The sequence below is a fragment of the Mycteria americana genome, chromosome 15 (assembly GCF_035582795.1).
Source record: "Mycteria americana isolate JAX WOST 10 ecotype Jacksonville Zoo and Gardens chromosome 15, USCA_MyAme_1.0, whole genome shotgun sequence".
NCBI lineage: Eukaryota > Metazoa > Chordata > Aves > Ciconiiformes > Ciconiidae > Mycteria > Mycteria americana.
The window spans coordinates 6,753,414-6,776,020 of NC_134379.1; the positions used below are offsets into that span (position 1 = coordinate 6,753,414).

Below are 22,607 nucleotides of genomic sequence, written 5' to 3' on the forward strand. Positions count from 1 at the left end.
CGCCTCCGCCTCCCTTGTTTTGGGTGCCGCGGGGGGGGTCGCGGTGCGTCCTCGGGGTGCGAAGGCCGCTTCGGTGCTGCCAGGCGCCTGCGCGAGCCGCCGTCCTTCCGCAGCGCCGTCCCGCCCTCGTGACGCGGGCCAATGGGCGCGGAGCGCTGCCGGCACCGGCCGCCTCGCCGCTGAGGGGAGTGAGGAGGCCGCGGGCCGGGTCGGGCCGGGCGAGGTCGGGGCCTCCGCTGTCCCGTTCCCAGCGCTTCCCGACGGGAACCCGGGGATGGAGCCTACGGGCCCGTCGCAGCACGGCGCCCTCAGGGAGCTGAGGTGAGCGGTCGGGGGTGGAGGGGCGGCTCGGCGGGAGACGCTGGTCTGAGGGCGGCTTTTCCGAGTAGGGGAGAAAAGTAGCTAAGTCGTTACGTAATTAGCTGAGAATTAGCGAAACTTTTGTTTGTGCTTATTAACAGGGAGTTATACTAATTGGTGATGTTACGTAGTCGTATGAAATCGAGACGAAAAGCTGATTTTCTGGTTTGAAAGCGTCGGTCCTGGAGGCGTTTCAGGGAGGCTTAATGAGTATTGTTTGGGTCCTTAGGACTTCCCAGAGACCTACTTACGTTTAATGAGGGCAAGATCTACTGTGCTTGCTATTAATGTATATAGTGCCTCAAATTCCCCACTTGTCGTGAGGAGGAGAGAGCGTGAATAAGTCTTTGGCTTCTGCTTTTACGCTGTCTTTACGTTGTGTCTTCATGTTGTGTTTTCTGTGGTGATAAGCTGCGGTGTCACGCGGTGTGGGCTTGCTTCACTAGAGAAATCTACTTAAAGGGTAGTCGAGAAGCTGTCTGTAACAGAAAAAAAAAATTAAAATACCAACAAACACTAACACTTGCTCAAAGATCCTAAAAGTCATCTTAACGCAGTATTATAAACACTGTGACCCTAAAAAATTCTCTGTGATTCAATCATTCCAGGAGTCAGTGACACTAAATAATATTTTCCTTAAATAGTATCTTCCTTAGTTTGCTTGTATTTAGGAATGTGTTTGCAGAAAGGATACTTGAGGCTGTACGCTAGTGGTACTGAAAGCTTCCAGAGTAATTTGAGCAATATCCTCCTCCCTTTGGTGAAGGCTGTCTTTGTGGCATCAGATGAAAATTGGTACCACTCTAGTGTCCCCTCCTTACTGCGAGCAGTACTTGCACGGCCTTGTGAAGCAGTGGGGAGCATCACTAGAGCTTTGGGACTGCATAATGCTGTAGGTTATTTGCTTTGTAGATGCATGTATGTTCCTCACTATTAAGTTTTTCTTGCAGACGTAGTCATAACCTACAGTGAAACTGAATTACGAAGGATGTTCTTGAAATTTTTACAAGTATTTTTTCTTTTGGTGTCAATTCTAGCACTGCGGTCTTTCCTGTGTTCTTATCAGTAGTGTGGATACTGGGCACTTTGAGGAATTTAATTTCTGTTCAGTAATGACCAATGACTTCAGTATTATTTCAGTTTTGTTTAATCAGATAATTATCTTACAAAATTAGTAACTGAAGAGTGTTCCCAAGTGATACATCTCTGATGGCAGAATTAGATCTGCAGCACACATACCTCTTCCCCCCCGCCCCTAGAAATTTGTTTTAGAATAGCTTCTGGCTGACTTCAGCATAGTCTTACAAAGAGAAACTATTGGTGAGAGAAATTAGGGATCATTTTAGTCTGGCATGCAAGGTCACTTTCCAGCTCTTCCACATACATTGTGTGTCACCTTGAGCAGGCAGTTGATTGGGGGATAAAAATATGGCCTTAATAATGGATGTATTGGTGGGATTCACTATTTAACTATCTGTGTTTATAAGGTCCTTATAGGACCCTAAGATGTATGGAAAATTAACAGCTTATTATTTTTTAAGTCTGTCTGACATGTAACAAGACTGATGGTAAAGTGAATCCCTTTTTAGAAGCTCTGATATTGAAATTACCATCTTATAAAGAAACAATAGACAAGTCCTATGACACACGAATGTTTCTGACAATGCTCGAGAGGAGCAGTAGCTTTGCTTGGTTTTGGTCAGAACTGTGTATTTGTATGTTTGGGAGCTGGAGATTATATTTCTACTAGCCTACAAATGGAGGCACATGATTGATTCAAATCAACCATAAATTCTTTTAAATCCTGAGCTTACAGAATTAACCACATTAAATCTATTATGAAGAAACAATTCACTGTGTGAGGTAGGATGTGATTGCAGCTTTTGTAACAACCCATTGAGTGTGGTGGTAATGCTCCAGTTTTTTTTCAGTGTTGCTGCATCTACATTTGTCCTTTTGCATTAGAAGCAATGCTGAATTTCACATGAGTGAAAACTTGATCTGGAAGACCCTTAGCCATCTGTTTCTTTTATACTTAGGATTTTAATAGGCTAGTCCTTCGGACTGTAGTTATTCTTTTCTTTTGAGCAAATGGCATCCTTCAGTAGTGAAGATGCGTTTCAAGATTCAGCAGCCCTCTCCCTACACGATTTAGAAAGCCTGCACAACTTCCGCAGCCGGTCTGCAAGTTTCAGCAGCACAGGGTCCAGTGGCCGCTTGCAGCTCCGTCAACGAGTAGCCCAGCTTATGGCTTGCGTAGAGGACATCAGCTCGGATGATGAAATTCATGAAGAAGTGTCTCGCACTCTAGATGAAGCTTTCCTTATCTGGGGGAAAAAGCTGAAGGAAAAGTGGCAAGAATTCAGGTTTTGTTCCATCTAGTTGATTGGTTTTGTGGTGTTGTGCTGGGGTTTTTCTAATGCTAGCTAATAAATAGATTTCTGATTGATGAAAAGTGACAGAAAATCTTTGTTTTCTGTAGGTAGAAATTCTGTGGGGAAATTAGATGCTCTTAGGGTTGGTTACCTGTTCACGTTTTAATGCTAAAGCATTGGTTTTGTGTGATATTTGTTTGTAGACTACACATAGTTACCTGGAATGTGGGCACAGCTTCTCCACCTCCTGATGTCACTAGTTTACTTCAGCTCGATTCACTGGGCCCAACTATGGATATGTATGTTATAGGGTAAGTATACGTTAGAGAACTTGCTTTCTAAATTTATTGCAAAACTGCTAAGTCTCAACAGCTTCCTGTCTGTTTTGGGAGGACTGTGCTATGTGAATCACTGCCTGGGAGGTGGTTTAACATTATTGCTAACAGAAGGTGAAGACTGGAGTTAGTGACTTAGAACAGAGATAATTCATAGCAAGAGAATCTTCTCTCCTTTCTGTTGTTTTGTGACAAAATATGGATTATCTTTTTTCTAAACACACAAAAAGTTTTTGGCTGCTGTTTTCTTTGAAGGCACGTAGAGGCATATTCATTTTGCTATGAAAGTTAGCCAAAATTCAGCATCTTTTACAGAAATTAGTGCAAACTTATTAGGCACAATCTGCCATCGTGTTTTCCAAACTGTCTTGAAATTTTAAAGACCTGACAGTCAGGTTATTTGTCATAACATATCTTGAGTCTAGCATCGTCTTAAACTCTGTCTTCAGGTGTATATAAGCTCCTTTAACTTTGCTTTTCGCAGTGTTAGATGTGTTAGACCTGTGGATGTGTTAAGCTGCTTGTAAATGAGAAACTGAACAGCGAGAAATTTCTGACTTAGGCTGTGAGAGGTCTGTTAGGATGTTGTGGTCTGTGTTCTGAAAAGGTGATATGAATTCTGTCAAAACCAGGTGATACAGTGGAGTAATCTTGATGTATTCAGCTTACAGGAGGTGAACTCAAGAATCACAAATTTTCTGTCTGACTTGGCATTTGATGATCCATGGAGCATTTTTTTCATGACTGTATTGTCTCCATTGGGATATATCAAGGTAATTGTTTACATCTCTTAAGTGTCACAGCAGTGAAGGAAAAGGTTTTCCCTTTTTTTTTTTTCCCCTCTCAAACTTTCCATAAAAGGTAAGTTGATGGTGTTTTTTACAGGTGTCAGTCACTTTCACAGGTACATGTATGTTGGAAGTGATTTTTCATCACACTTGTGTTTTCCTGGTTTGTTGATAAAGGCAATTTTAATTTTTCTCTATTAATAATAATGTCCTTAATTTTAGCAGTAAAAATTGGACATACGGTTTTGCATTTCTCATTTGGAATAATTGGGCAGTTTTGGTGCTTTTGCACCAAACAGCTAGAAGTTGTTCAGATACACTGGCAATGGCCTGTGTAAGTGCTGCAGAACCACATGATGAACAGAAAAATACTCCTGTCCTAATAAGAATCCATTCTCAAGGAATAGAGTAATGAAGATTATTTAAAATGAAATGTGATGTAAACTTACACTCAACAGCATATTTCTTGTGGCCACAATATCTCTATCTCTCTCTTGTTTGTAGAAAATTTTTTTGCTCTGTGCCATATTGGGGAACTGTATTGTGATGCTTCTAATGTAGTCTGCTTAAGTACCTGCTTTCACTATAAATGTCCCAAGCAATGGCAGTGGTTTTCGTTAAGATTGGTAAGGTTTCTTTTTCTTTTTTTTTTTTTTTCCAACTTGTTTGCAGGTGAAAATAAATGGCATATATGTAAAACAGGATTTTAGTTGGTATATATATTTTTTTCTGAGGACTTTTATTTTTTATTGAAGACCTAAAACATTGCGTGGCAGTTAAACTGACAAGATTTTTGGTAATATCTGGAGCATAAGATCGGCTAAAGTACTAGCTATTTTAATAATGCGAACGATAAACATAGGAGGATATCTTGAATTTCTCTAATGAAGAGATATTAAAAGCCTTTTGAATGTTGTATTGGTTTTCTAAATCAAGCATTATTTCAGGGTGATTTTGCTGAGAAGATTGTATTATCTGCATGCTAATCAGACTCAGTAGTTATGCCATTCTTTTAACTGTAATTAAACAAAACAAAGGACCCATTGGGAATTATGAAAAGGAAAAAAAATCGTTCATTCTAGTGTAAGTCATTGCTGATAAACTTTCAAAATCTGGCTGTCGGCTGACATTCAGGCTCTGTATACAGACAGTTAAAAAGAATTCCTAGTAGTATGCATGGTTGATTTTGAATTCAAATTTATAAATGTGGCACTTTGGACACACTAATGAATGGATGCTGCCACCTAATGGCTTTCAGCAGGACTTGATTAGCTCTAATAATAAGAGGGGACTGTCAGGCCAGGTCAAAATCAAAACAGGCAGTGAGGAGAGCTTATGCTAGGACTTAGCTGGGAAGTTGGCTGAGGAGGAGAGGAACAGTTATCCCTTCTTTGCTGACCTATGACAAGGTTGGGTGTAGAGGGGTAGTTGTCATCCTTGGGGCGTTCTGTCCCTTCAATAGCAGGGTCCATTTTCAGGGTGTTAAGTTGTTGGAGTCAGTCAATTCTTTCGCCATAAACAGAATCACATCCCCTCTATGAAAGGTCTTTGCTTGATTTGGCACTACGTATTGGTGGGACTAGTGCTAGTTCCAGCAGGGGAGGTATCCGTTGTGTTTTGATGTTCAAGACCTACAGAGAGTTTCATATGGATCTTGAGAAATGTCTGGGGACCAGCCCACAGCAGAATGAAATGTAGCAAATAATAAAGGGACTGAAAGATCTTGGTATCTCATGAACATAATTATGGAAAGGAGAACACTGGTTACTCCGAATGTCTGGTCAGATACAAATACTTATGCATTATCTAGTAATTGCGATCCATCATTTCAATATACTGTTTAGTATTTTGTTGGGTTCAAGGACAATGAAAACATTAACATGTATTCTGAAATCATTTAATTGTGTAGATGTGGAGGCAAAGAAAGGAGGAATTCTGTTTTAAATTTTGGGCTGAGTTTGTGTACTTCTCCAGCAGTTGTATGGCCAGTGTTATTCTTAATATCAGGTTTTATTTTAATGTAGTCTTTCTCTAAGTTTATCCAGCATAAAATTGAACTACAATTAATATATTTCAATGTCTGTATTTTAAATCATTATCATTAAACAAAACACTTAAAATGAATTTTGTGTCTCATGCCAGGAACATTGTAAAGTTCATAAATTTTTAATGAAGAACATCTTTTTGTGTGTGGAAATAGTCAACAAAGAAACCAAACCACAAAAAACCCCCAGCATCTTAAAGTTTAAACAGTGTCTTACATGCTCCCTAAGCGTCTTTGCTTTGGAAGTGTTTGGTAAATCAGTTTTTACAGGCATTGCAGGCAAGAGTTACTGCTATTTGCAGCTCATTGCTTTTGCAAATGCCTAGAATTAACTGCTGTGCTTTTTAGGCATTTTAATGGCATTTAGAATTATTAGTGTCTGCTGAAGGATGTTTCAGTTTGAAAAACTTGCTCCTGGTGGAGGACTTGTAGGTGTGCACTGTTAAGATTATAGGTGAAAAATCAAGGATTTGGTTCTTCATGAACAGGATGCTTAAAGATAGAAACAAGAGGCTGGTGAGGCAGAAGAAAAGGTTTTTAAAGATGTTTGGGCAAATACACATATTTTGAGGTCAACTTCAGATTTGTAATATAATGTTACAACTAATGTTAATTAGTTGAGAGATTCATCAGAATTTTTTATAAGCAAGTCTACTGTAAGAATGTATTCTTTACAGCACTGAAATGCATCTGCATTTACTGTGTCATAGGATTGAAGCCAGGCTTGACGAGGGAATTGCATGATTTCTGCTATGGCGTTCTTCACCTAAAAGCAGAAGTGAAGTAGACCCAAGGAATTCCAAATACCTCCCTGGAAATCACTATTCCCTCTTTTGTATCTCTTCCAGCTCTCCTCCGTTCGCATGCAGGGATTACTACTTCTGGTCTTTGTGAAGCATGTCCACCTTCCTTTCATACGGGACATCCATACCCACTACACACGCACAGGCCTGTATGGATACTGGGTAAGGAAGTATCTGAGACTTGATTGCCTTGGTTACTTATGCTTATGGTGGCGTGTGCCTCTAAATGGTTTCATGGTGGGGAGAGGATATATGGTTTACTTAAAAATGAATAAACTGACAAGTAGTGAGACTCACTTGTTTGAACCTTGCATGCAAGTGCGCAGCAGGCCATAGTTTTACCAGTTTATTAGCTGATATACAACAACTTCTGTAGGAAGAAATAGTATTCATTTAAATCTGAATAGCAAGATTTAAAAATTTATAGGTGGTGTTAATAGTTAGGTTTGCAGGTGTTGACTATAGTTTCAGAGGACGTTGTTAATCTTCCATACCAGGGGAACAAAGGAGGAGTCACCATTCGCATGTCCCTCTATGGTCATACAATTTGTTTCATGAACTGCCACTTGCCAGCTCACATGGAAAACACAGAGCAGCGATTGGATGACTTTGAGAAAATTCTGGAAATGCAGTTTGAAGGAGAGAATATTCCAAGTACCTTGGATCATGAGTGAGTTGTTCAGACCCTATTCTGTCTGTATTGTTTTTATCTCTTATATGGTAAACTCATGCACTGAAGAGTTTTGGTTTTGGAGTTTTCATCCATTGTTTTTATTTTAAATGTCTTTTCAGCCTTGACCCTGAATCCTGGGAGGAAAAAAATAACCTGAAAGGTGGAGGTCTATTTTGCAAGACTGTTCTCTTCCACTCTTATATTACGTTAAATTTGTTAGCATATGCACTGCACGTGTGATGTGCTGGAGAGCTTTCGAAGCTAAAGCCTGTTTATATCAAAAATCCTTTAGATCACTATTAAATGTTTATCTTCCACCCTTTTTTGGGGAGATCTGTGTTAGTTTTGAGCCGGTTTTATTCCTGTTGTAATTTTAGTATCTGGCTGAGGGCTTCTCAGCCTTTAAAACCTTGCTTGATGATTTCTGTAGCTATATGAATTATATTTGCCTCAGGGGTCTCACAAAAAAAAATCAACCCAAACAAACCTGATCTGCGCCACTAATGGAGCTCTTGTTCCTTAATTCTGCAGGAATTATTTGTATGTTCCGTTGTTTTCATGTGCTAGAATCTAAAGTTGGTAATAGAACCACTTTAAAAAGGGTTGAGAAAAACATTTTAGTTTGGTAATTTTTAAATTTTTTTTATACCCATAAAACTGCCAGGACAGATAAATTCCAGAATAGATATGTAAATCACTTTAATTGTTAATGAGTTCATTCAAATTAGGTAAAAATTTATGACACATGAGTTTCAAAATCATTACTTTTTCTACCTTAGTATAAGTGTTTGATATTTCAATTTAATGTGTTTCATTTTCTTGATTATGTGCATGGGCATGTACCAAATCACCTACTGTCATCTTCTCAGAAGAAATTACAAATGGCATTAAAATAAGTGTTTTTTCCATAAGATCAAGTTTGGGGTATCCACCCCTGAACAAAATGTTGAAAGTAGGGATTTTCAAAGAGAAATTAATTTACTTGAAAAGACAGCTTTCCTGTTTAAAACATTGCTGATAATACCCTCCAGTGCTTTGTAATATTAACTTTCTTTCCTAATAACGATAGAACAAACACCCGATATGTATCCCTGCTTTCCCAAGGCACTAAACCAGAGCTCTGAGTTAGTGGATTAACATAACCAACTGGTGTATAGGTCATGAATTTTGTGAATTATTTTACCTACTGTTAAAATTTAATTCTGTCTCTATTAGAGATGTAAGTCATTAGGAGACTTGGGATAAGTTAATATCCAGGCAGTAATGAGCAAGCGGCAAGAATGCAAGGGACTTAATTTACTATTTCAATTTTTAAAATTTTTTGTTTAGCAGCAGGTTATCCCTGTGTAAGCTTATCTGTAACTACTTAATGTTTGTGTTTAAGCTGTTTAGATTGAGTAATACAAGTCATTAGAGCGCCTAATTAGCATAATGGCTTATATTCTATTGAATTCTTCCCTCATGTTAATGGATTCCTATAAATATTCCTTGGATTTTTGCTTTTCTTTTTTTTTTTTTTTTTTTTAGTGTTCTCTTCTGGTTTGGAGATCTAAACTTCCGGATAGCAGATTATGGCATACATTTTGTCAGAGAATCAATAAATAACAAGCGTTACAATCTGCTGTGGGAAAAGGACCAGGTATGTTGTCTTAATCTGTTTGTGGGGTTTGGTTGGTTGGTTGGTTTGGTTTTTAATGCATACATACACAACACTGTAGTTAACATTACCTCTTGAGCTTCTAATTTCTATTAAAGAATACAAATTCAGAGTAGTCATGAGCTGGAACAGATCTAGCTGTTCGCTCTCTCACTTCTCAGTCATAAGTCCCAATTAATTGCAAACTTTTCCTGCTTTTGTTTAGTTTCTTACTCATTTGCAATGCTCGCATTTGACTGAAGCTTTCTTTGATCTTCATGGCTTGTGAATTGTTCCTCACCTTAATTTCTCCTCCTTTTTTCTTCTCCCAATAATTATTTTTAAGAGAAGCTTATTCTGGGATTTGTTTTGAGTAGAACTGCTACAAAACTTTTAAACAGATCATGTCAAGAGTTCTGGCAGTAACAGAGAGGCTCTCTGAATATATCTTTCCAAATATGTTGTACTGACTGAGATATTGAATTCTTCTTGGAAGATGCTTTCTCAGCTCCTTTCCCAATTGCCCTTTAAACTCTGATTTTTAAACATAATTTTTAGAAGTTACTTTTTATTTCTGCAGTTAAATATGGCAAAAAAGAAGGAAGCATTTCTTCAGGAATTCATAGAGGGTCCTCTGCAGTTTAAACCCACCTACAAGTTTGACCTGTATTCGGATGTATATGATACAAGGTAAAAGTGTAAGATGAGTTTAGACATGAAATATTGAAGTGAATGTGGTGCTTGACTAAATATCACTTTAATATGCAAACCTGAATCTCCTGGTTAACTGGGGCTATTGCACTGTTCTGTTAGGCTCATTCAGTGGTCAAATCTGAATAAATAAGTATTTCTGGCTGAAGAAGCTTGAGTGTGCTGATTGCATGAAGGAAGTGGTGAAACAACCCAGCTTTCTTTTTGGAAGGACTAGATTAACAGAATAAACCAGCGCTTGTTTAAGCCACTTCTTTTTTGTTCTTTAATATTAAAAGTGCCCATTGGTTCTCAGAAATGAGCAAAAGGAAAAAAGTAATTGCAATTTTTGTTTTCCTTCTCTATCTAAGCATTCCATTTGATACTGCTGGTACTTGAAAATAAATGTAAATGTGTCTTTATAAATCTTTTTAAGTTGAAAATGGAGTAGTTTAAGTTTCCAAAGTTTTTCTCTGACACTAAAGTTTGTTGTTAAGTATTAGTCCTATGTTTCAACAGAAGGAAAAGTTCCTGTCCAAACAGGGGTTTTGTACTGATCTTTTTCTTTACTTCCAGAGAGCAGAAGTCCCTGTTTTGGTTTAAGTAAGAAGAGAACTTTCTGGATTTCATAGATTTGTAAATATTTCAAAATCAAAACAATGCTCCTTCCCGAGCTTTTGATTTGATTTTTGTGAAATATTTGAAAATCAGATGACAGCTGATTTTCTTCAGGGATTTTCTGAACCTGTCTGAAAGCTGTAGTGTTATCTACTCTGCTGTTGCACTTTAATATTGGAAGTTTATTCATTTGGATCCAAAGCCATTTTGCTCCCTAACTTGAGTGTGAAGAGATATAATGGGACCAGCAGTAAATCCAGTTAACAAAAAATACTTATAATAATCCAAACCTAGACATTCTGAGAATGATTCATAGCATAATAGTCTGTATTGGCTCATTTAGAGAACAGAAAGTATGCTTACGCATACTGTGTGCATTCTGCTGTTGTTAAAGCTAGCAGAGATATTCTGGCCAGATAAGGGGTGATCAGTAGACCTCAAGGCACGCACCCTTGAAAAGTGTGCTTTATATGAAGCACACAGTATTTTGTTATCTTTGATACTTTTTCAATGTGGATTTTGAGGTTTTGTTTCCCATCTAATATGCCGTTTTCTCTAAAATAGTGAGTGTATTAACTGAAGCTGTTCTTTTAGTATTTTTCTTGCACAGCAGAGCAGACATTTGGCAGCTCATAAAGATTTCTGTCAGTTTATATAATTACTGGAGTAAGTGGGATATGGCCCCTTAGTCATTTAAAATCTTTCCACCTTATTAAAGGTGAGTCAGGCTTGTATATGGGAAGGGGTAAACCAAAAGTATGTTGAATATTGAACTAAATGGCATTTCCAGTTTATGATGATTTTGATATTCAAAGTTATTAAACTGACAGTTTTCCTTACACATCCTGCTCATTAACTTTTATAATTCAATCCAGTCCATTCTAATTCCTCTTCCATAGGGTATGATCTTTTCTCCATTTCAATTTGAAGTGATACATCCATACAGAGAGTTGCTGTTAAGTCTTCCTTCCACTACAGAGAGAACCACGAAAGGCTCATGTCTTCTGTTGTTATTGATATGGTATAAAAGGAAACTCTGAATTATGATTACAGTTTGATGTATTGCACAGTTGCAGGCTGCAGATGCAATTTTCTTGATTATGGAATTTTTAAAGCCTTTTGTTATGAGACAGCAATAGATTACAGACTTGAAATACAGGCTAGTACAAGTTAGAGGAACTTTAAATAAAGCATTGCTATGTCACCTGTGTTTAGTATAAGCTACCTAAGTTTGTCTGGTTTTTGTTATTAAAAGAAACTTGTTTTCAAATGTTTTGAATAATTTCAAACATCATTCAGACTCTTCCTACATCTTCCTTAAGTTTATGCCCCTTTTCTGAGAATGACTATATGTTTGAAGCTTGGGGCAGTTGCTCTATGATCTCAATTTTCTTGCATGTTTTTATGGAGCGTTTTAGGAGAAAGTATCATTTCCTGTATGAAGCTGACTAACCCATTAAATGCCCTTCTCCTCTTCATTTTACTCCTCTCTCAGAAACCTATGAAACTTATCTGTCGTAAATGGAGTTGAGTTCAAATTAAGGAAACCTTGGTTGTAAAGCATAATGAACAGAGATGTAAAATGAAGCTTGGATGTGATTGCCTTCTTTTATTAATACGTATCTGACAGTCTTTCAACTTTGAGTAGATTTTGCACAGTATTCTTAGCTTTTGGCAACTGTTTTTCTACTCATTTCACTTTTATCTTACACTTTTGCAGTGAGAAAAAAAGAAAGCCAGCGTGGACCGACAGAATTCTTTGGAGAGTGAAAAATCTCTGCCAGCATGCATCAAAAGAAGGCGAATTCTCTGAAGAAGAACAGACAATTTCTGTTACTTTGAATAACTATGTCAGTCACATGAGCTATGGCATCAGCGATCACAAACCTGTTACAGGAACTTTTGGGCTTGAGGTGCTGTCCCAGTTACGTTGTTAAGAAAAAGTTTGTTTTACTAACTGTTGCCTTAAAGAAGCTGGTTTTCTAAACTTTGTAAGTCATAATCTCTGTTTCATTCTGATTATAGTGAAGGCAGCAAATTGCTTTCAGATTATTTCCATTCAGTTAAGAGTCCCACAGCAGATGTGGCAGAGAACAACTTGAAAAGAATAACTGAAAGAATGACCGACTTGACTGACTTTAAATTCTGTTCTTTCGTCTAGTTGAAGCCTCTTCTATCAGATCCTTTGGTGACGCTGAATCCTGAGGGTGAGTGGAGCGCAGACCATGATGTTCTAATCAGCTATTCTGCAGTGCCTGAATTCCCAAGCAGTGCTTGGGACTGGATTGGACTGTTCAAGGTAATGTTACCGGATCATGGCTCTTTACTCTAATGAAGATGGTGAATATGACTGGAGGAGGTAGTTGATAGTCTTCTGTCATAGGACATTGTGATTCTTGCTAGTGCAAAAGTCTCTGAAATAGTCATGTATCCTTGATTGCTGTTAGTTTCTGTATGCCAACAGTTTAGTTGCATAGAATGCGAGCTCTTTTGCACCCTTTAAATTCTCAGCTAAGATAATGTGGTGATTTATTTCAGTAAAATGGTGCAGAAGCTGTGAAAAGGAATTGTCCTCCCCTAATGCCTGCAGTTCAAAAGATTTATACAGCAAAGAAAGAACAAAAATAAAAGTCAGTGGAAGGGTGAGAGAACAGAGCACTTGCACCCTCTCAGAAGCAAAAGATTTGCGCGTGCCCCCAAAATGTTTTGATCCTGAAAGTGAAGTGTTTAAATTACTTCAGTGAGGTAGTAAACATCTCTCTCACAGCTTTGAGTTTTCCATGTAGTATGTTTTTTGTTTCTTTCAGAAGGCTGATGGTTTGCATCTTTCTTTGCAGGTGGCTTTCAGGCATGTGAATGACTATGTTACTTATGCTTGGGTAGAAGATGATGAAATTTCTTCTAACAAAGACAGTAAACAAGTAAGCCAGTTACATTTCTTTCTAATGTAGTCTTCCATAGAGTAGCATTCAAGGCCTATTTTCCATATCCCCTTCCTCTTACGGGTTTTGTATCCTCTTTCTGAGTCAAAGCTAATGGGGAGTGATATTATTGTTTAAAATCCCTCTTCCTAATTCTTATTAATTTTCAGGTAGTCTAGCACACCTTCTCAGGTGTGATCATATTGCTTAAGGGAATTAGTGAAAAAGCAGTTTATTCCTGTAGTGACTTTTCATTGTATTAAAAAATACTATCATTTTATATTTTGGTCTGTTTCTGCCACTGAAATAAGTAACTGGCCATTTTTTCATCTGATTGTCAAAGTTGCTTAATGTATCCTAAATATTTATTGTGTGATTTTCATTAGAGTTGTCAGTACCTAATGTTACTAACACAATTAGTTCCAGATGTCTAATACAGCTACAGATTAGGGTTTCTTAGACTTTTCTTCATTTTGACTATTGAGTGTTTTGGTCCCTCTTTAAAAACTGCTGTCTGTTACATAGCTTTCTAGTAGTGAGTATCTAAAATGATTTAAAAGAAACAAACAAAACTTATTTTGAATACAAATTAGTGTTTCCAGAGGCATTTATCTGAACAAACAGAAATTCAAATTTCGTTTTGGAAACACAGTGAGTTCAAGGATGGATGAAATTTTCCAGACAACAATGGAAAGCAGTTATTTATTGTTAGAGATGTTGTAAGTTAGCATCGAGTTTACAACAAGAGCCCAAATTGTATTGTATCAATATTCTGAATATCAAAATTTCTCTGATATCATGCTTTCCTATCACTAAGCTTAAAAATGTAAGCACTGTGAGCGTTGTTTTAGCAGGCTGCAGTTTAGGAACTTAAGGATCTTTAGGGCAGTACAAAAGCGAGGTGGTGGGTTTGCTCTGCTGTTTCATGTAACAGCTTATTGCCACCAGAAGGCAGTTCATCTCCCTCCTCGCTGCTGGTGTGGCCTTGCCCCTTCCCTTACAAGAGCTCTTCTCAAGTGTTTCTTCTCAATTCTTGCTGAACCAAGTCAGCTTGCTTAACATGGTGAAGGATACTCGCTTTTCCTCCCTGACTTAGTTTTCAGGTGGTTTCATGAGTTATTTCTGTCCTCATTCTTTTTAGCTTACATTAAAAAACTTGCTTTTAAATAGTAAATACTGATTTTTATGGTGTCCTGAATGGCAGAGACTGCTTTTTTGTAAGCTTCTTTCTCTGTGGAAATTTTCCGTTGCCTATTTTTATTCTTGTTGACAGGTTTACATGAGTGCTGCAGAAATACCTGATATGGGAGGAGAATTTTTGCTTTGTTATTATAGCAATAATTTGCAGTCAATAGTTGGTATCAGCCAGCCTTTTCAGGTAATATATTTGGAAGTTTTGATTAATGTTGATGTGATTTTTATTTCTTTTGCTTTCATATGCATCTGAACATAGGTATGTGCAGCTGTATTAATTCTGGGGGAGGTGGCAGCAGAAGTAATTGCAAAAAGGGTATGCGCTGGCTAACATCCCATAAAAGAATTTGCTGATATGCTAAAAGACTCTGAGTAGCTATTTTTGCAACATGTTGTTGTAATGAAATAAGGCAGGTTTCTCTCTCTCAGCTTTCATTTTTGGAACTTGAGGCTCTGTCAGTTCTCTAGTTTCTGTAAAGATGAGAACTCAACTCAACTTAAATGCTGCCAAGTTTCTGACAGATTGTAAGTGAGCTCTTTGTGCTCCGGTACATTTGCACAGAAGTGCTTCCTGTATATTTAGGCACTTGAATTTGGGAAAGACAGGACAACTAGAACTCAAGTTATTTGTTTAACAGGACTCTCTGTTTAATTTCTGAAAGGATGACTTAACCTGCACAGACTAGATGAAGCAACCAAGCATTGCTTCTTCTGCACAAGCACTTTTTGCCAAAATAATTTTTTTTTGTGTATCATTTTCCATGGTGTCATGGCTGTGCTAATGTGTTGTAGAATGGTTGAAGTGGAAGTTCTGCATTGTTGTTGGATGAAGGGGTTGAGAAGACTATGAAACTCCATTACCTTAGGGGATACAGTAATGAAAGTTGCTGGGCTGGCTGGTATATCTCAGTGATACTGTTCATATTTTTCTTTCTATATTGGTGAGAAACATTGCAGAGTCCAGTATTTCAGTTTGTCTCTGAGCTTAATCTCTACCACAAACTCTGCAGGATGGTTGTCAGTTGTATGTGGATACAACACACCATATGCCTTTCTTTTTGCATGACGCTTAATGTTTTCATATCAGTTTAGTGGTTTTTTACTAGATTCTTTTTTTAATTTCATAATTGCTGCATAGATGCATCAATTCTAACTTTCTCAGTTTCTAGCAAGTAAGACATCTTTATATAATGGTGTATTGATAGTATAGAGCAACACAGTGTTTCTGAATGTGTTAATTTGTTTTTTAACTGCTCTCTGTCTTCTAGATTCAGCCTAACAGAACATTAATAGAAAAGGATCTGACACAGGAAGAGAACAGTTGGATGCAGAAACCTGACAATCTGGAATCGCATGATGAGTTCTGAAGGCAGAAGGAGTATTTAGTGGTCCTGATTCAGGAGTCAGCTGATTCTTTGTGTCTTAGTGATTATAAGCTTTTACTTTTAGAAGGTGGAGTAAGACAGGTAGGATTGTTCAGAAACTTTGTTAGCTCATAGAAGATAATTTATTGTGGAAACAGATATTTTTATTGTTATGGGGAGAGTAACTCTTGCACTGGATGAGAATGGTAAAAATAGCACTTAATGAATGCTGTATGTTTTAAGGTGATAGACATTTCTAGTACAATGATTTAACCTAAGTAAGTTGCGATCTGTAATAGATTTTTAGGCTTGCTCCTTTTTTGTAGAGGATATTTTATTTACGATACAATATTTGCTATGCTGTAACCACTTAATCATTGATTTCCAAATTTTGAGTTTAAATGAAGTTATTTAAAAAATATTTATTAGACACAGCTAGTTAGCTTGTTTTAAAATTTTATTTGATTTTCAAATGTAAGCTGACTACCTTTTGGGAAACACATGTGGCAACAAGTCACAGGAAAACAAAATCTTTGGAGTGTGTAAATTCTCCTTTGGTAGTAGATCCCTTTTCTTCATGCCTTACTGATAACTGGTTGTAGGATTTTCTGTTTCTAATTTTTCCAGATTGAGATACATTTATCAAAACACACTTTTCCTGATTTTTTTTTTTATTCTTCTTTTATAAAATAATTTAGCAATTTGCCTATTGCGTTTCTCCCTCTGATTTAAAGAAGTAAAATAAACCTACTTTTATACTAGTCCCTGGCTCAGAGATAACCAGGATCCCACAATTTCTGAAAGAAATTGCTTAAGTTGAGAAATGCTTTAGCATAGGTGAGCAGACCATAGTTTGTGAAGCACTTGCTGGCAGAGAGCTAATGATCGTGGTACTAACCCCGATTGTTTTCTGTTGTCATATTGAGTTTGGAAAGCTAAAGCCATATTTAAGTACTTCCCTGATACTATCCTGCCACATAATTGCTACACTTATTACAAAGATGATGGGAATTATAAATAGGGAATTTCAGTGGAACAAGTTCTTTCTTATGGCATAATCTGTGCTACCAAAATTGTAAATCTCTTCAATTTATAGCAACCGGTCTGCAAAGTTTCTGTTTTTCTAGAGGTACTTAGACCTTAATGTATCCTGGGCACTTGAGGGTGGAGATGGAATAAGAAACATCATGTACCTTTAAAAACCTGAAAGGTAGTTAGCTTCAGAAATGGTTTTGTTTCTTGATGAGGAAATGGAGGTGTTTGGAAAGGATTGGAAGAGGCACCAACATTCCACAGAATCTCAGACTGCAGTGCTGGAAAAGAGCACTTGTGAGTCTCCCATGTTCTAGATACACAGCTTCGATCTACCTACTGTGTATGGTAAGTAGAGTTAGTTACTAATCACTGTCGTGTTGGTTATGGATGGAAAAGAGAAAATTTGGTTCAAGTGGAAGAGCAAAGCAAAGGATGTTGGTGTGTTTATGCTGGAATATTGCTTCAGAACTGAATGGATTCCTTTTTGCTCTTTTTCTAAAAGCCTTAATTTTTTCGGGATTCTTTTGAGATAGAAAGTTAACACCTTGATATGGCATTTGTTTTGCAGTTACTTGCTTATATAATTCACTATATAAAATCATCTGGGGTCTGGGTGTCTTTGTATACTGTGGAAACTATAACATAGGTTAACTGGTTAGGTAGTTGCAGTATGGGGTTTAAGAACACCTAGCCTCTGTAAATTTTATTTAGTTGTATCTCAGCTTAATACTTGGTGTTGGGAACTGTTTCCAGTTGTAAGTAGTGACAGCAGGTTCAGAGGATACTGTGTTCATTGCATGGATTAAAACTGCCTTGAGGTTTACAGTTTGTACATTCCTATTACACTTTGGAACAATATTAGAAACGGTTTTCACATTTGTACCAGTCTTACAAGAATTTGTTTTGCACTAAATCTTTCAGATATATGACTTTTCGTGGCAATTAGGGCATCAGACAAATCCCTACTGAATTACAAAGAGCTTGCAGTTCTTGAGTTGTACTGTTTCTGATTTTACTTGTGTAACTGTATTACCGTGCTCCATGCAAGGAGATTCTGTGGAGAGCTCAAAGAACAGTGGTCTTTGAATTCCAGACCACAGCTGGCGATTTATTGTGGACCAAGATCCAGTTTCTTCTAATCGGGGTGCATCTGCTGTTCATGAGCAGCTCAGAGGGGGAGCCATACAGCCGCTTTACATGGGCAAGAAACTCAAGATCCTTAATGCTGTAGGAGGGCTGATAACCCCCTCAATCACTGGACATAGAAGCTGCATTTTGTAAACTAATCCTTTGAACCACAGGACTTCACTGAAAATGCCCACAGCAGCTGTGATTGAATCTGCTTGTGTGTTAGTAGGATGCTGCACAGAACTGTATACTTCTTTCTTAAGTATTATGCACACAGTAGCACTTTTGTTTACTACTGTTACCTATGGTAGCTTTTCAAACTATTCCATGACCTGTAATGATGCAATTTCTGATGAAATTTATCTTTCTTAAAACACCTTTAATTGGATGTTATAATCACTGGAAATGTTTTTATACTCATACATTTTCTTTTCATGTACCACTAAAATAAATCGTGGCAGTGAAGTGTTCTACATGGCCTCTATTAATTTGAGAATGAACCCATTGGTTTGGGTGGGGAGGACTAATTCGTGCATGGTGACCAAAGTTTCTTGGAGAAAGGTTGTGTTTAATGTGCAGATACAACAGTATTTTAGAATGGAAGTATGTCAGTAATAACATGTGCGGTAGGGCTTTGGACTGAAAAAGAAGGGCAAGGACAAATACTACTTTTCTTTTGGACAAAGCAGATTCATCTGATTTTTTTTTTCCATTTAAATGAATCCAGTATTAAATGGATTTCTGTTGTGGATTTTCTGTCCCCTCTCCCCCATTGAGGAGGTTTTGATATTTTCCTTGTAAAAATGCTCAAGCCACTTAAATTGCTTTCCTAATTTTTGAGAACAGGTTCTTCTAAATTCACCTTTTCACAGTGAGTTTTTTGCAGTATGATTTGAGATGTCTTTTTTGTCTTTGTAAAAGATCTGCTACAGTGTACTTCATATTTTAAATTTTGTATGTTTTAATATAAATTTGCTATCAGATCATTTCCATCTAAGGGTAACTTTTTGTAATTCCCTGCTGTGAGAGAATTTATTTTAAAATAGGAAATATGTCTACCAAGGAATGTTGTCCAGTACAGCCTTATTGAACTTCCATATATTTCTGATTCCTAGCTAACCTCAGGATGTGCAGTATCATTGCACATAGATAGTACAGCTCTGTGTAAACAGGAAACATTTCTAAGACATCTTGCGTGTTTGTTAGACCCTAAAAATACGTTCTGATAAAGACTATTGTTTCTACTACCACTACTTCCTTCTCTGCTCTTGGACACGAAGTGACACTAAGATGAACTTGTCTTAATTAATGTACTGCAGTGGAAAGGCCAGTTGAACAAAGCTTGAATTAGGTTTTCCTTGAGAGAGGAAATGATACCTTTTTTGAGAACTCTGCATTACTAACAGGAATATTTCCGATGGCCCTTTCTGCCCTTGGATACAGGGATTCGCTATTAAAAGTGATTGAAATGAAGCAATTTATTTTGTAATAACAAGACGCAGAGACCACAAAAAGTTCCTGGTACTCATCGCTGCATGAATACCAATGTTATTTAACTTTATAATTCATGCATTAAGCAGATAATATCCTAGTTTCCTTATACCTGTTTTTTCTTTATACCAATCTTGAAAGAGAATAGAGAAAAAGATTTTTGTGTAAAGATGGAAGTGTTTGAGGCCAGTTGTCTATATGCACAGCTTGCTTTCTCTTTTCCTTAACTCTTTCTTCAGGTACAAGCTCAAACATCAGAGCTGTGTAGTAGGCAGTAGCGTGGAGTAAGCTATTCCTTGTGTGGCTGCTTTGTTCAGCCAAGGCAATGGCACTTACCACCTGATGAATCTATGCAGTATGCATTGAGTTACTCTGGAAACTGATCTGCTCAGGAGCTATACTGAACTCGTCTGTTCAATTGCTTCAACTTAAGAAAAGTCATGTATCTGTGTGTGTACATCCCACCTCCCTGTATTATAGTGGAACGGTCATCTTCCCCTTACAAGGTCTGTGCAATTAAAAGTGAGAACATCTCATATGTGCAATCTGGAAAGTAGCAAGAGAACCTGTGTGGGAGCTTTTGAAGCACAGGTTGGAAGAATCACTGGAGGAAAACAGTGAAGTCAGAGGAAATATGAGATCTGGGAATGCAGACTGGTGAGAGGAAATGCAGAGGTGTGGGAAGAATTCAGAAAATAAGAATTTACTAGCACCACAGCTTTACTGTAACTGTGGTTTTAAAGTGTACTGCTTGGTCTCAGCAGAGACCACGCTATGTTCCTCTCTTCCCTCTTTTATTTTGCTCTTTTGTATATATTTTTTTTTCTTCAGCCTCTTTCTACTTTCTTTATCCTTTTCTTTTTTTCCTCTTGTTCTCACTTACTTGTAGCCTGTTGTCAGAAGTGTTTCTGCACATAATTCTGGTATCTGCGTCACAGAAGTCATTCCAGTTAAACAGCCCTCACATTCTAGACTACTAATCTTTGTAATTTCTCTGTGTAGGAAGAGTAGATAAGATAGGCTAGGTATTGCTCCATATTACTGAGTAGGGCAGTTTTGTTTGGGGAAGTGACAGTGATGTTTTTTTTTAAATGTGATAAAATCTCTTTTTCAGTAGAACCCTATATTGGGAAGTAAGTGGTCAAGGAAACAATTGTTGGACTGGAACAATCTTGTCAGTAACAGCTAAGGGAAGTATAAGAATAATTCCAGATAAGAAACACAGAACAGTGACAGGCCGTTTCTTTTCAGTTACTGAACAGAATGGCATTCTCTGTATCTGCTCTTGAATGGCCAGGTACTTTTTAATCGTAACAGCTAGGTAGTTTTTTTTGACAAGTGGTATCATCTGGAATTGGTTTGCAGTAGAGCTGAAAATTCAAATTTGGCTATTCTGAGAAGATGGAAGGAATCGTCCCCTAAGAGCAAGTTTTAAAATACCTGATACTTAGACTAATCTTTTTTTTCCCCAGTCACTGGCAGGATATCTGCATCTGTTGGAGGGTCTATGGGGGGTCATAGGTCTAGATACTGCATTAATGGGTGGCGTGGCTGTAGTAAAGCTCTGTAATTGCACTTAAATCAGTGCTCATCAGGTTGTTTTGCTCATATTCATAGTAGGGATTTTTGTGCAGTAACGTGCAAGTTGATTTCCTTTGTCATGATTAGTTAGCTACTCAAGGATTCAATTAATAATGATTTAGTTCTGCAGTAATTTGTAGAACTTCCTTTAGTTACCATGGGAGCAATCGGTATTTTCTATTGCTCTATCTCTAAACCAAGTGTCTTGGAGGCAAAGATGATGAATCTTTTCTACATAAAATCCTTGGTAGATTTGTAAAGTCTACCATATGATTGTTTCGTGCCAATACCTATGAAACAGCATCCGCAGCAACTTGACTTTTCTAAGTCCACTGGGACTAAAATGGAACATCAACAAAGTTTGCGGCAATAAACACGAATATAAATTTAGGCTTCTTGGAACCGTCTTGACACATTGTAACTAGTGGAAACTAGTCTTGAACTTAATTGTTTCAGCTCACACCTACACTTAGCATAAATACAGAGGCTCATCTCTTCCTCTCAAAACAGGGCTCTGAACCAAAGACTGCAGTTAGTCAAGGTCTTCTCCCAGACTACTCGGGGAGTTCTGCTGCTGTGCTTTGAAATCAGAACTACCCGTAAAGAACAGAGAGATTTACTAACTTACCTTGGAAAAATGGAACTGCAAATTGAATGTATTCCTACAGGAGAAATCATCCGCGTGGTTAGTCGCAATGGGGAACGCAAGACTGTAAGCCTGTTTTTTATTGTTCTCTTTTCCCTTCTTGTAGTGTTGGTTACATGATAACCAGCTTAGTCACTGTTGTTCTGAACTGAGAAGTGCTAGTGCAAAAATAGGAGGCTTCTGCAAGACTAGTTGGTCATTGAGGTGACTGAAGCTGTGTTGTGAACAGTCTTCTCTCACTAGGATGAAATTAGTAGCAATGAATGTTAATAAGTGACTGGGAGTTTAGAAAATTATTAAAGTGTTTCCTGTAGAAATACTTCAGAGTACCAAAGTTGGCATGACTTGCAGTTGACGTTTGGCCTGGCCATATACATTCTATCGGAATTCTGGAAGCACTTGCAAACTGCAAAGGGAGGGAAACAGCTTTGAAAAGAGTATTTTGATCCTCTTCAATATTGATTGTTCATGTTGTCACTGGATTCATGCCCTGAATGTTATAAGAAGGTTCACACATCAAAGATTCAGTGGTAGGGGAACATATTATTGGACTGTTATTAATATCTCAAGGAACTGAGTATTCTGTTAACTTGTGACTGTATTGACCTGGGTTCAGGGTCTGTATGTAAACAACTGGAAAATCCAGGAGCTGATTATTTCTGGTTTGACACGGTAGATGTAAATAGTTAGGAAAGACACAGTACTTTTCTAAGAATAATTTTAGTTTTCAGTACTTGGAATGACCGTTCTGTGTGTTTTGCTTCAGAATATTTTGTAACTGATCTGTATACTTTTTAATTAAAAAGGAGTCTAAAGAGAAGGAACAATGTAAAAACTTTTTAAAATCCTCCTTACGTTTAAATGTACCTAAATGCGACTGTGAATTTATCTCTCTCTGTCATATGTACTTAGAAATTGTTTAATG

At 37.5% G+C, this 22,607-nt stretch overlaps 1 protein-coding gene across 3 annotated transcripts; it reads left to right on the forward strand.

The window, feature by feature from the left end:
* Window positions 1-148: 148 nt before the first annotated feature.
* INPP5K (inositol polyphosphate-5-phosphatase K) lies at window positions 149-18,437 on the forward strand. 3 transcript variants are annotated; one of them, XM_075517819.1, is made up of 13 exons: window positions 149-321; window positions 2,939-3,046; window positions 3,735-3,843; window positions 6,751-6,867; window positions 7,203-7,375; window positions 8,906-9,017; window positions 9,595-9,704; window positions 10,281-10,307; window positions 12,043-12,235; window positions 12,484-12,621; window positions 13,160-13,243; window positions 14,517-14,621; window positions 15,706-18,437. In XM_075517819.1, exons 1-13 carry the CDS (start codon window positions 275-277, stop codon window positions 15,802-15,804), a joined length of 1,422 nt encoding a protein of 473 aa, XP_075373934.1. In that variant the 5' UTR covers window positions 149-274; the 3' UTR covers window positions 15,805-18,437. The 3 variants fall into 3 exon arrangements, with proteins under 3 accessions (XP_075373934.1, XP_075373935.1, XP_075373936.1); XM_075517821.1 differs by lacking the exon at window positions 149-321 and adding an exon at window positions 4,363-4,484; XM_075517820.1 differs by lacking the exon at window positions 10,281-10,307.
* Window positions 18,438-22,607: the final 4,170 nt, after the last annotated feature.